General features: G+C 49.4%; 1 protein-coding gene across 1 annotated transcript; it reads left to right on the top strand.

The window, feature by feature from the left end:
* The first annotated feature begins 283 nt into the window (after positions 1-283).
* On the top strand, positions 284-3,886 carry LOC125944849 (uncharacterized). Its single transcript, XM_049666222.1, has one exon. The coding sequence runs from the start codon at positions 527-529 to the stop codon at positions 3,641-3,643; it is 3,117 nt and encodes a 1,038-aa protein (XP_049522179.1). The 5' UTR covers positions 284-526; the 3' UTR covers positions 3,644-3,886.
* The last annotated feature ends 8,903 nt before the right edge of the window (positions 3,887-12,789 follow it).

Raw genomic sequence — 12,789 nt, 5'->3', positions numbered from 1 at the left:
AGGTGAGTATTCGAGCAGGTCGTGCTTAGAACCTCGCTATAATGATTACTGCGTCAACCGAAGCTTCACCGAACTGGGGCAGAGAGCTGAAAGAGAGTGAAAGCAGAGTATAATTAACCTTGCACTCGGCCGCGCAACGCTTGAAACAACGAAGCTGGGCGATCGTAGCCCAGCATTTTCCGGAAGTGCCCGCGCTAACTTTTCATCCTATTACTCATGATGATGATAATTTCTTTTCGCGCGTCTTGGACTTACGGCCGTCACTGCGCGTTGCATAGTTATGGTGGCTAGAATTGAGAGGTGACGCCAGCGCCCGCATATCCGCCGAGAGAGCGCGATCCTCCGCTTCAAGCGCCGCCGCGACGGCCACCGCGGCGCTGCTGTCAGCATAGTGATGCGATGCATTTTCCCGCGTCGTCTGGGCAGTGGCTCTTTCTCATCGTGGATCCTGCGGTGTTGTCTCGCTTATGGAAAAATGTATTTCGTTGCTGACATGCCAATGTAAGGGCCAAGCTCAGTGGGACAGATGAACTCCAGCGCTACGAAAGCGAAGCAACGTCACTGCTTCGCTCCCGGCTGCACTACCGGCTACGTGTCGTCGAGGCAGCAGGGACAAAAGGTCTCCCTCTTTTCTGTTCCCAAGGACCCTGCTCTCTTCGAAGCTTGGCGACGAGCCGTACCCCGTGCCGACAAGTCGTTGGACGCGAAGTCTGTGCTTTGTGAGCGCCATTTCGACGAGCAGTATATTGAGCGTTTTTTCACGCACGTGATAAACGGCGAAACTGTTCAGATTCCGCGAGAGCGACCAGTGCTGAAACTTGACGCAGTGCCAACCGCATTCCCAAATGTCCCTGCGTATCTTTCAAAAAAACCGCCGAAGAAAAGGACATCAAGAACGTCCACATGCGGTTTGCCTTCGAAGATTCGGCGCCAGGAACCAAACACGTCTGCTTGCGAGGAAACCGACTCGCACAGTGCAGAATACGATGGTGACCAAGTGCCTGTTTTGAACTCGCCCGCAATTCCTGACGTTCGCAAGTGTGGCCTTCCCAGCGCTTACTGGGCTAGACACCTGATTGCTGGAGCCGACAACGTCACAGTGTTTGCAGTGTGTGCTCTATATGGAGACAAGATATGTTTTGAGAAATATGTGCTCATGACATCAAATGAAAACACAGTTCGAGCGACAGTTTTTGTGCAGGGCACAAAAATAAAGACCGTTGATATCACCGACACTGACATGGCAGAAGAGTTGCTTCGCGACGTCAACTGCATGATACCGTGCGGAGGCTTTGGTAAAACCGGTGAATTTGGAGTAAATCCAAAATATAAGGAGAAGACTTTTGGCGACAGAACCTTCAGCCCATCTTGCCGAGGGGTTGCTCAAACGCCGGAAAAAGCCTGCCCACAGTGCAAGCACCTCAGGAGACTGCTCCGGAATCGAGAATCCTACAGGCGAAGAAGAGGTAAAACCAGGGTGCAGACGCTTTCATACAGGCTTAAGCTGCGAACAGCACAAGCGAAAAGGAGCCGCCTGAGTCTCCTCCAGGCTAAATCGCGCATGAAGCAAATGAAAGAAAAGAATGCACAGAATGATTCTACAGCCTTTGAAGAAGCGGTCAAGGCGCTACCTGTGAAACAACAGTCACAAGTCAAGGCGTGCTTCGCAGCGTGTAGGAGGAAATCCACCAAAGGAATGAAATATGAAAGTGAGTGGGCCCTAGAGTGCTTGATTATGTCCATGAAAAGTCCTCGCCTTTATGAACACATACGCAAAAACAAGATCATGACCTTGCCTTCTCGAACATCCCTACGTCGATATTTGAAGAGCTACAGGAGTGGATTCGGCCTAAGCGAGAAAGTGTTTGCTGCTGTGGCGGAAAAAACGAAATCTATGGACTCTTTCCAGCGCCATGGCGGACTCTTAATTGATGAAATTAAGCTATCCGAACACTTGAGCTTAGGATCCGACGGAACCATCGAAGGTTTTGTGGATCTTGGGAAATTCACACCAGAAAGTGAGCGCTCCGTGGCATGCGACCATGGCCTCGTCGTATTGTTTGTGCCTTTTACAGGAACGTGGCACCAGATTATTGGTGTGTTCGCATCACGCAGCAATGTGAAGTCAGAGATGTTAGGCAAAATAATCCTCGAAGCAGTAGTCATGTGCGAAAACGCCGGTTTGCACGTAGACTTTATCACCACTGATGGAGCTGCGTGGAACAGGAGTATGTGGCACTCGTTCGGTATACACGGCAGAAAAGAAAACACCGTCTGTAGAAGGCAGCACCCTACAGACCCAGAACGTTTTTTGCACTTCATCTCGGACTTCCCACACCTTGTTAAATGTGTGAGGAATACTTTTGTTCGAACTGGCGTGAGACTGCCAGAAGGCCATGCCAGTGTTGACCCTATTGACTGTGCTCGAAAGCTTGATGAACAGCATGACACGACTCTCAAAGCCATGCCTCATATTAGCACATCCGTCGTGCGGCCAAATGGCTTTGAGAAAATGAGGGTAAATTACGCAGTGAGGCTTTATAGCGATGAAGTCCTCAGGGGACTTTTCTTGTACAATGAAATCATCGAAGAAAAGCATGGGAGCACGGCTGCGACAGTCAGCTTTGTGGAAACAATGAGAAGGCTCATTGAGGCAATGACTTCAAGGTGCAGCTCAGGAGCACTCAAGCCTGGAGGGACGCACGAGAAGTGCATTGAAAACTTCTTGGCCTACCTGGACGAGTGGGAAACAGCTGCAGGCTCCGGAGGTTTCCTTAGCCGCAGTACAGCCGAAGGACTTCGTGTTACCTTGTCAAGCACGCTACACCTTCTCCGCTACCTGACGACGAAGTTGAAATTCAGCTATATGATGACATGCCGCTTGAGTCAGGACCCTCTGGAGAGGCTGTTTGGAATCATCCGACAAATGTCTGGATGCAATGACCATCCGACTCCTTCCCAGTTCCTCATCTCGGTTAACACTTTAAGCTTCCAGAATTTGGCAAAACCACCGAAAGGAAGCAATGTGTCCTCAGGACTGCTGAGGAGTCTGCTAGGAGCTGACAACGGAAAGGACCTGACTTCTCAGAGGAAGCTGGATGAGCTTCTTGACGCAGGAAACCTTGCCGAAGCACATGAAGTGCTCAGTGAATGCGGCCACGGTACCGAGCATGTTGACATGGTAGTGCAAACCAGCGATGCCAGGCTCATATACTACATGGCTGGCTACGTGGCAAGAAAGAGCGTTGCAAGCACCAAATGCGCAGAGTGCAGCCGGCAGCTCCTACAAGGCGAAAACGATTCAGCTCCAGGTGCAGCATCCCTCACTGCTGCTGTTGACCGAGGAGGCCTGCTGTACCCATCAGCCAAGCTCAATGAACTCGTGACCACTCTCGAGAACACTTTTACCCACTGTTTTAGTGTGAGAGAAGTCAAATGTGACAGCATCATGGACTTGGTTTCCTTCTTGCAGTTAAGAAAGCTTACCCTCGTTGGCTGCCCTGACCACAGTATGTCCCTCACAAACAAAATTATGAAGTTCTATGTGCTTACTAGGCTCCATTTTCATGTGAAGGCTCAGAACAACAAGCGAAACGCAAGGCAGGAAAGAATGAAATTGCTAAAGCTTAGACGCGTGCTCTAAGTTTTATATTGTAGCTTTAAGTTTGATTGCCTCTTTTTTTTTTTTTTTTTTTTTTGCTTAGTGGTAAGTGATATCTATGCCTCCACATTTCTTAGTGCCAAGCGATGCACTGTCTGCGTGCAATGTTTCATTGTGTCTTAACTAGACACGAGCATGTGTAAATGTGCGTATTTATTTTTCATTATTTTACCCTGGTATTTCATGATGTGATGTACAATAGATCTTAATAATATTATGATGTGCAATAAACGTTTACTATGTTTTGTTTCCCTAAGACCGCCAGTAATTTTTTCGGAGTAACCTCGCGCTGCAAATTACTGCAAGGATACAGAAACGAAAGCTTTTAGTTACGCAGATTCAGTGCCGCATAAGTCTCGCAATGGCCAACAATACCTTTTAATGCTTAAAATTGCATTGTATCAGCCACCGTCACCGTGAATTAGCTAAATCATTACTTGCAACAGCATCACTGAACGGCCCACGGGCTGGACGAACGCGTACGCGTACGCGTGCTCGGTACAGCGCGCGTACCGAGCATCGCATTACGACCGACAGCGCCACCGCCGCGGCGCTCGAAATGGAGGAGCGGCTGCGAGCTCCCGTTGGCGTCACCTCCCAATTCTAGCCACCATAGCATAGTGCAGCTTGCAACACCCGACACCGCGTTCCAAGAGACGCGCTCCTTGAATGCGTCTCTCTATCGTTCTCATAGCGCGCAAAACCTCTTCAACTCGCAGAGCACGAGCGTTGGAATGCGCCAGCTGTGGTCGATGACGAGGACGCTCGAACGCAATCATATGGTTCGCATAAATGCATGCTTTGCAGGTCTAGGATATAGGCAGTGCCTAGGATATACTTACTACAGGTTTTACCGCTCAATTTATTCCAAGTGCCCGTCAATTTATTCCGAGCGCCAGTCAATTTAATCCGAGGGCCATTCAATTTTTTCCAACCACCATTGAATTTAATCCAAACGCCAGCCGAACTAATCCAAACACCAGTGAATGAAATCCAAGGAAGCACAACGCAATTCAAGAACCTTTGAACTTTAGGGCAACAAAAATTTTGTGAAAAGATTAGAGGTTAATAACTACAAAATAAAAGTACCATACGAGAGACCAATAGCTTTCCTGCCACGTGACTAACGGCATCCTTTGGAGGGTTTCTTTTAAGCCCAAAGCCTTATGTGTCTCGGTCTGAGGTGACCTTGAAAAAGTGCAGCCAGAACCGGGCAGCACATCGGTAAAACATATGTACATAAAATTGATAACTGAATAAGATAATTACAAACCTCATAACATTATATATTAATCGATAGGTAATTACATGAGGAATATAGGTATTGTAAGCACATTTAACGTACTTCATCGTTGTCATTTGTATATAGTCATCATCATCCCTGTTCCAGCTCTTCGTGTTTGAGCCTGGGCCGTGCCGGCGCAATAAACGGGTCTTCCAAACGGGTCTTTCATCATCATCCCTGTTCCAGACGGCGGAACGCGTGGGTGTCATCGAAAAAATGAATAATTCTGAATGGGTCTCGCCGCTTGTCGTTGTGCAGAAAAAGGACGGGTCCATACGCTTATGCGTTGACCTACGTGAGCCTAACAAGGCGATTGTTGTCGATAAATTCCCGCTGCCGCACACAGAAGAGCTCCTCAATAAGCTGCATGGCGCAAAGTACTTTTAGAGATTGGATTTAGCTGCAGCGTACAACCATAGCCTCCTATAGGAGGCTATGGTACAACCAAGTTCCATTCAGCGCAGAAAGCAGAGATTTAACAGCGTTTATTACGGACCAAGGACTGTACCGATTTCAGTGTGTATGCATCGGACTTGCTTTAGCACCGTCAGCTTTCCAAAAAATGATGACTACAATTTTGCAATCTTGTATAAACACCTTCTGCTCCATTGATGACATTATTGTATTTGGCAGTTCCCTTGACGAACATAACAAAAAACTCAGGGAAGTTTTGCAGTGCATCAGCGATAACGTGCTGAAGCTAAATAAGAAGTGTATTTTCGGTGTGAGCGAACTTCCATTTCTTGGTATATCGTGAGTGATAAGGGCATGCAGCCACTGCAGAGCAACATTGATGCCATCCGGCATGCGCCTGCGCCGGCAGACAAGGCATGTTACGCCCCTTTCTTGGAATGACTGGTTATTATGCTTTCATTCCACGATACGCCGAGATGGTCGACCTAAAGTCCCTATATAAGAAAAGTACCACCATCTACTCTTTCCTCCGCCGCCTCCTCTCCTAAAGCGCTTGCTTTTTTCTTGACTTTTTGCTTGCGAAAGCCAAGTCGACGGTGGCGCACCTAGAAAGTCCACGCTGAAGCTTTCAGGCCGGGCGCGCGCCGCCGCCGGCGACTGCGGCTGCGCAGAGGACTTTCAACATGGTTCTGAGGCGGAAAAAAAGAAAATATAAAGAAGTGAAAAGCGCGCTATCATCGTCCAATCGGAGATACAGGAGAGAGAGAAGCGGCGTTTATCAAAGGATGGCGGTACTTTTCTTATATAGGGACTTTAGGTCGACCCTCTCCGCGAGTTGCTGCGGAAGGACTCTGAGTTCAAGTGGGATTCAAAGTGCCAAACTTGTTTTGACGAAGTGCGTCGTTTCTTGTCGGGCAGATGCTTGCAGCTATTTGACCCTGCCCTGCAGACCATCGTTACAACTGATGCTTCCGCAATTGGCCTCGGAGTAGTACTGCAGCAGCGGCGTGGTAACGATTTGGTTTCTGTTGCCTTCGCTTCCAGGAGACGGACAGACGCGGAAAAGAAGTATTCGATTGGTGAGCTTGAAGCTTTGGCTTGTGTCTGGGCCTGCACACATTGGCGTGTGTACTTATGGGGCCGTTCGTTTACTTTGCGCACAGATCACCAGGCCCTGGTAACGCTGAATTGCAAGACGGCATGCTAGGCTACTTGATTACAACTACACTATAGAATTTCAGAAGGGCACTGAAAACGTTGTGGCGGATGCGCGGTCAAGAATGCCCCAATCTGCACGCGCGAGAAACATGGAGCCGGAAGAGTCTGATGTAGTGTGCGTTGTTTCGTCGTGCATAACCCATGAAGAATTCGTTGCGGAAACTTCGCAAGATTCGCTGCTGCAGGACGTCATTCGGTGGACCACCTCGTCTTAGCCTCCAAGTAAGGATCTGCCCTCAGATGCACATTAGTTTCAGCTCATCCGAGATGAGCTGTCTGTCGCAGGGGGCTTCTTCTTCGTTTCGAGCAGTTTGTCGTTCCCGCAGCGCTAACTGGACGTCTACTGGAAGCAGCTCATGAGTCGCATCCAGGTATTTCATGGACCAAACAACGGTTGCGTGAGAAGTACTGGTGGCCCGGAACCATAAGCTTCAGGCTTTTGCGTCACCGCAAGGAGAGGACTGTCGGAATCCCAGTGATTATTACACCTGTCAGAGAAGGATCCGACCTGAAAAAGGTGAATCCCATTGCTCTGTCAACTGAAATTGAAGAAATTCTTGGCGCATCGCCAGTCAGGAGCCCATTTACTGCTCAAGGAGCGCTACTTCTAGATGTGCAGACAGAAGAACATGTGAACACTCTTCTCAGTTGCAAGTCAATCTCAGGGAGTGCAATCTCAGCACGAGTGGCCAGTTTGTACCTGCAAAACACTTGTATTATTAGAGGAGTGCCAAAATGGCACACTGACGAGGAACTGTTGTACTACCTAAAACCGCAAGGTGTTTATCATGCAAGGAGAGTCACGCGGCGTGTCCAAACTTCCGAATCCGAATGGGAGTCCAGGCGAACCAGCACAGTGGTTCTAACGTTCGTTCCAAATGCAGACCGCCCAGAGAAGATCAACTTGGGCTTCACAAGACACGAGACGATTGACTACGTTGAGACACCAACGCGGTGCTTCAAGTGTCAGCGCTATGGACATGTGGCCAAGTACTGCCGTGGTGATCAGCGGTGTAAGAGATGTGGAGGACCGCATAATTTCAAAACATGCAGGTGCACGGAGAACTTTCTTTGTGCAAACTGCAGTGGTGGTCATCCAGCTAGTTATAGCAAGTGTCCTATGCGGGCAGCGGCAATAAAGCGAAAGAAAACGTTTATCTTGTGGCCAACAGTAAATTATGAGAAAAATATAACGAAGAAAAAGATGGAGAGTCGGAGAGAGTCAGACGACATCAAATGGTGTGAAACTGATTTCCCAAGCCTGAAGCCTCCTTCAGGAACCGAGGACAGAGTGGTGCCATCGCGCAGCGGACCGGCTAAAGCAGTCAAATCAATGAACAGAAACCCCATAAAAGAGAAGACTGCTGAACAACCGGAACAGCGAAGCTATGTGTCTGCACTGCAGCGACCCCAATCGCGTTGCGATGAAAAAACACCACAGGAGGATTGCTAACAGGTTCTACGTGCTCTCTTCAAGGCCATGCAATCACACATTGAGAGATGCCGGCGAGCTCGATGAAGGACATGCTCGAAGTAGCCCTGGCCCTTGACTCGGTGATTCTAAGCTCTGCCTCTTCTTAAAGCACCTAACAATATGGATGTGGTCAGGACACAATGTTCACCATCTCACCCAAATGTGCCACTTATAATGCAATGGAACTGTGCGGGTCTTGCGTGCCATTTACCTGAACTGTCGCTTTTCCTACGCAACATGCCTGTGCCAATAATTGCCCTGTCAAAGGCTCATCTTCCCCGTTCATTACAAACAAGCCCTCGGCCTTCCTCCAGGCACCGGAACAACGAAACTTCTATCCCTGGGCATCCACAACACCTTAGAAGAACTAATTGAAGCACACCGACATGCGCAAATCACGCGCCTCAACCTCACTAGAACAGGCAGAGCAACACTTCGAAGGTTGCAATACCCCGTGGCGACAACCAACAATCAAGAAGTACTCCGCAAGACCCTACACGAGCAAATAATGGTGGCGCCTGTTCCGCGTAACATGCACCCGGAATATCACTTGGGCAGGAGAAAAGCACGAGCGATAACAATGGAAAGGAGATATGGCACTCTCTCCACTGCTCGCTAGACAGATGCGGCCATGTAGCCGAATGGAGAGGGCATGGTAATCAGCGTGGCTGGACACAGACAGCAAGAACTGGTATCCGCCTCCGTTCGTACGCAGAACGTCGCCGCAGCCGAAAAGGCCGTTATTGCCCTCGCCATCACGGCATCGAGACAAAACGAAGAACTATATATTCTTACAGACTGTCAATCAGCATGTCGAGCCTACGCGAACGGCCATCTACATAAAATCGCATGCGATATTCTACATCGCCTCAACGAAATACCCCGCACCACGATAATTTGGACACCGGGACATGAAGGCGTCAGCGGAAACCATCGTGCACACACGATAGCCCGAGGTCACTGCAACCGGGCACTGCAAGAGACGCCAGAAGACCCAAGTCCAGACACACTACAAACTTACTACGATATACTGCAGCACTAGCACCTTTCGAGAAGAACGATGCCGCCACCCCACCCATCCCTCACCATAGCTGAAGCCACGACCTGGAGGCAACTCCAGACCAACACCTATCCTCACCTCACGCTCCTTCACGCGATGTACCCCACCCTTTATCAGCCCCTTTGTCCTTTCTGTACAGAGCGAGCTACCCTCTACCACACCACATGGGCATGCCAAAATATCCCCAATAACTCCCCAAATCGAAACGCAACGCACGAGCAGTGGGAGATGGTGCTGACCAGCTCGGCACTGGAGGATCAGCGAAAGCTTATCGCCAGAGCCGAAAGTGCTGCCACCGCCGCTGGGGCCCTGGACAGAAGGCTCCACCCACCACGGAGATCGACGCTTCTCCGTGCGTCATCAAAATAAAGTTTTGTCTCTCTCTCTCTCTCTCCCCGTTCCAGGTCAATTGCTGGTTATGTCGCACATGGAAACCAAAGTATTCCGACATTTCCGAATGGAAGCGCCACGCTATATGTCAGACGTGAAATACCACATTACGTTCTACCAGTTCAAGACCTTTGCAGCAGTGCTTTGGAGGTCACGGCTGTACAAGTGCGGCTGGGAAACCGAAGCCTCAGCGTGGCGTCCGTATATGTGAGCTCTCGCCAGAAGATCTCGATGGAAGAAATCATAAGAGACCTCTGCAGTCGCTGCCCGGCTCCGAGGATTATATGTGGGGACTTTAATGCACACCATACTCTTTGGGGCGACAAGGTGATCGATGCTCGTCGGAAGCAAATTGTTAGTGCTTTAGACACTGAGGGACTCTGCGTGGAGAATGACAAACAACCAAGGTTTTTTCGGCCACCGGCCTCTTAGAGTGTCATTGACTTGACATTACACTCAGCAGACATCCTCGCATCGTCAACGACGAGTAAAGATAGAATGGGTAGTGACCATTTTCCTGTCTTCGACAACATTGGTAGATATAGAACCAACAGCCGAAAATCCTGTCCTGTGACGCATTGGGATACATACAGGGACGGCTTAAGTGAATCATCTGGAGACCTGTTCGCGGACATGCTACGTAGCAAGAAATTAGCTACCGCTGAGCTGAAGCTACCCGACCACTTCCCCGCTCAGGATCTAAAGCTAAAAAATCTATGCGCTGCTCGTAGAAGAGCGGAACGGAGGCTGATGAGGACGAAGGGCGACCCACCAATGAAGACAGTATATATCAGAATTAACTCGGTGATTCAACGTTACACGAGGAAACTAAGAAGAGATCAATGGGCAGCATTTTGTGCAAGCCTATCGGTCTTCACGCCAGTTCCAAGGATATTGGTGGGTCGTTAATAACCTTGCTGGAAACTTTCGAACAAACAAGCCATTTGAAGCCCCAGCATTGAAGTTAGGCAAGACGGTCACTTGTCTTGCGAATGCCTTTGCCGAAGTATACTCTTCTGGAAGGTCAGCCGGCACAACCAACCCGCCTACGCCGCTATCGTCGTCTCTGATGGATGCTCCTTTTACACTGAAAGAGTTAGAACTAGCTATGAGCAGCCTCCTACGTCGCTGTGCGGTGGGACCTGACCGTATCAGTAATCAGATGCTGACGAACCTACTGATTGAGCAACGACGTGACTTGCTGGTATTTTTTAACCAAGTGTGGGCCAGAGGGAATATCCCATATTTATAGAAGGTAGCATGGGTGGTACCGGTTCTGAAGCCTGGAAAGAATCCTGCAGTTCTGGACTCGTACAGACCGGTATCGCTGACCTCCTGTGTAGCGAAGCTAATGGAGACGATGGCGTGCACAAGACTCACTTAGTATGTCGAGCAGGGTCGAAAATTATCGCCGTGCATGACTGGGTTTCGCCAGCGTCTAAGCGCTCAAGACAATGTGCTAGACCTGCTAAGCCACATAGAACATTGCAGTGCGGATGGCCTGTCGACACTTGCTGTTTTTATGGATGTTTCCAAGGCTTACGACTAGGTGTCTCCAACAGCCATCATCAGCCAGGAAGAAGTTATAGGCGTCACGGCTCATCTCTTGCACTTCATACATACGTTTCTCAATGATCGCCACATCAGAGTCCGTCTTGGTGACACTGAGCGATGAAATAGGTATATTTCGCGGCGTGCCACAGGGGAGTGTTTTATCTCCCTTATTGTTTAACATCGCCATGGCTAGCCTCCCAAGAGTACTAAACCATCGAACACCAGTGAAGGTACCTATATATGCCAGTGATATCTGCATATGGGTCTCCGGCAACCAGCATCGGCGCCTCGCACGAATAGCCCACGGAGGAGTAAATGCCATTCAGGGCCACTTGGCAACGCTTGGACTATTACTATCAGCAGAGAAATCATCATTCGTACTATTTCCTGGAGTTAAAAGAAAACCTACACGCTTGCAGCTGAACATGGATGGATACCACATTCGACAAGTCAGCAACGTCCGATTTCTTGGCGTTACCTTGGACCAAAGGCTACTCTGGCGCCGCGCTGTTGACCACGGTGTGGCGTCATCGTAACAAAGGCTACATGTGCTCACGCGAGTCGCTGGCGTACGCTGGGGCAACCACCCGACGTCGATGCTACGGCTACATACAGCATTGGTTGCTAGTCGGATCCTATACCAGCTACCCCTGATGTCACCCTCAGATAGCCAATACGAGCGCTTGGAAGCCATCCACAGAAAAGGTATTCGACTTTGCCTTGGCGTCCCTCAGTCAGCGTCGAACAAGAAAGTGCTCTACGAAGATGAGTCACGCCCTCTGCGAGTTCAGGCTTCCCAGACTCTCATGATCCAGTTACTACGATTGAGTGAGTCTACGCCAGGCAAAGCCCTGTTAAGACGTATAAGTAACAGGCCGCGCTCACATTTTTATGCATCACTGAACACACTTCGCGTCTTAGGATTGCGCTGCTCGAGACAGAGGGAAAAGATAGAGCCGCCCTGGACAATCGAGGACATCACATGCGACTTAAGCATACCACGAGTGCAGTCAAAGAGCTGCATTCCATCTGCAGAAGCCAAGTCACTAGTCCTGGAACATTTGCACACGACTTATCAGAACCACCTACAAGTATACACAGATGGCTCTGTCAAAGTAGATGAAGACCGCTGTGCAGCTGCATTCTGTATTCCCTCTCTGAGATATACGTGCTCTGGCCGTCTGGGCTGTATGTCCTCGTCGACAGTTGTGGAAGGCGTAACAATAGCTTCTGCTCTGCGCAAACTAAAGACTCCCCCTTCGCAGAATGTGGTTGTCCTTACGGACTCGAAGGCCGCGTTACAACTATACCATGGTCTGCCATCCATCAAGTTCCCACGCAAATCACTAGCCCTTGTGAAATAACTCAAGAACAAAGGCTTCACGGTAACGTTTCAGTGGATTCCCTCCCACAATGGTATTACTCGCAACGAAAAAGATGATGTGCTTGCATACGCAGCGCTCTATCATCCTCCCAAAGTCAAGGCTCCAAAGAGTAATCAAATGAAAAAATCGGACGTTCGAAATCACTTTGCGTCGCTTTGGGCTCCACCATATATGCCCTGCGTCACCAAGAGATTTCATCGAGAGGAAGCTTCACTTTTATATCGAATCAAGACAGGATCTGCTAGTACACCGGCCTGGTTATTTAAGACGGGACGAATCAATTCTCCGAACTGTATGGCATGTGACGAGACAGGAGATATTGAACACTTTCCGTGGTCGTGCCCTCAT

Source organism: Dermacentor silvarum, chromosome 4 (assembly GCF_013339745.2).
Source record: "Dermacentor silvarum isolate Dsil-2018 chromosome 4, BIME_Dsil_1.4, whole genome shotgun sequence".
NCBI classification, from domain to species: domain Eukaryota; kingdom Metazoa; phylum Arthropoda; class Arachnida; order Ixodida; family Ixodidae; genus Dermacentor; species Dermacentor silvarum.
Note: the sequence above shows the minus strand (reverse complement) of the source record. Positions and strands in the feature narration are given on the sequence as shown.

Bases quoted from the DNA above. Each gene is read 5' to 3' on its own strand.
- LOC125944849 (XM_049666222.1), top strand. From the start codon at position 527: ATGAACTCCAGCGCTACGAAAGCGAAGCAACGTCACTGCTTCGCTCCC.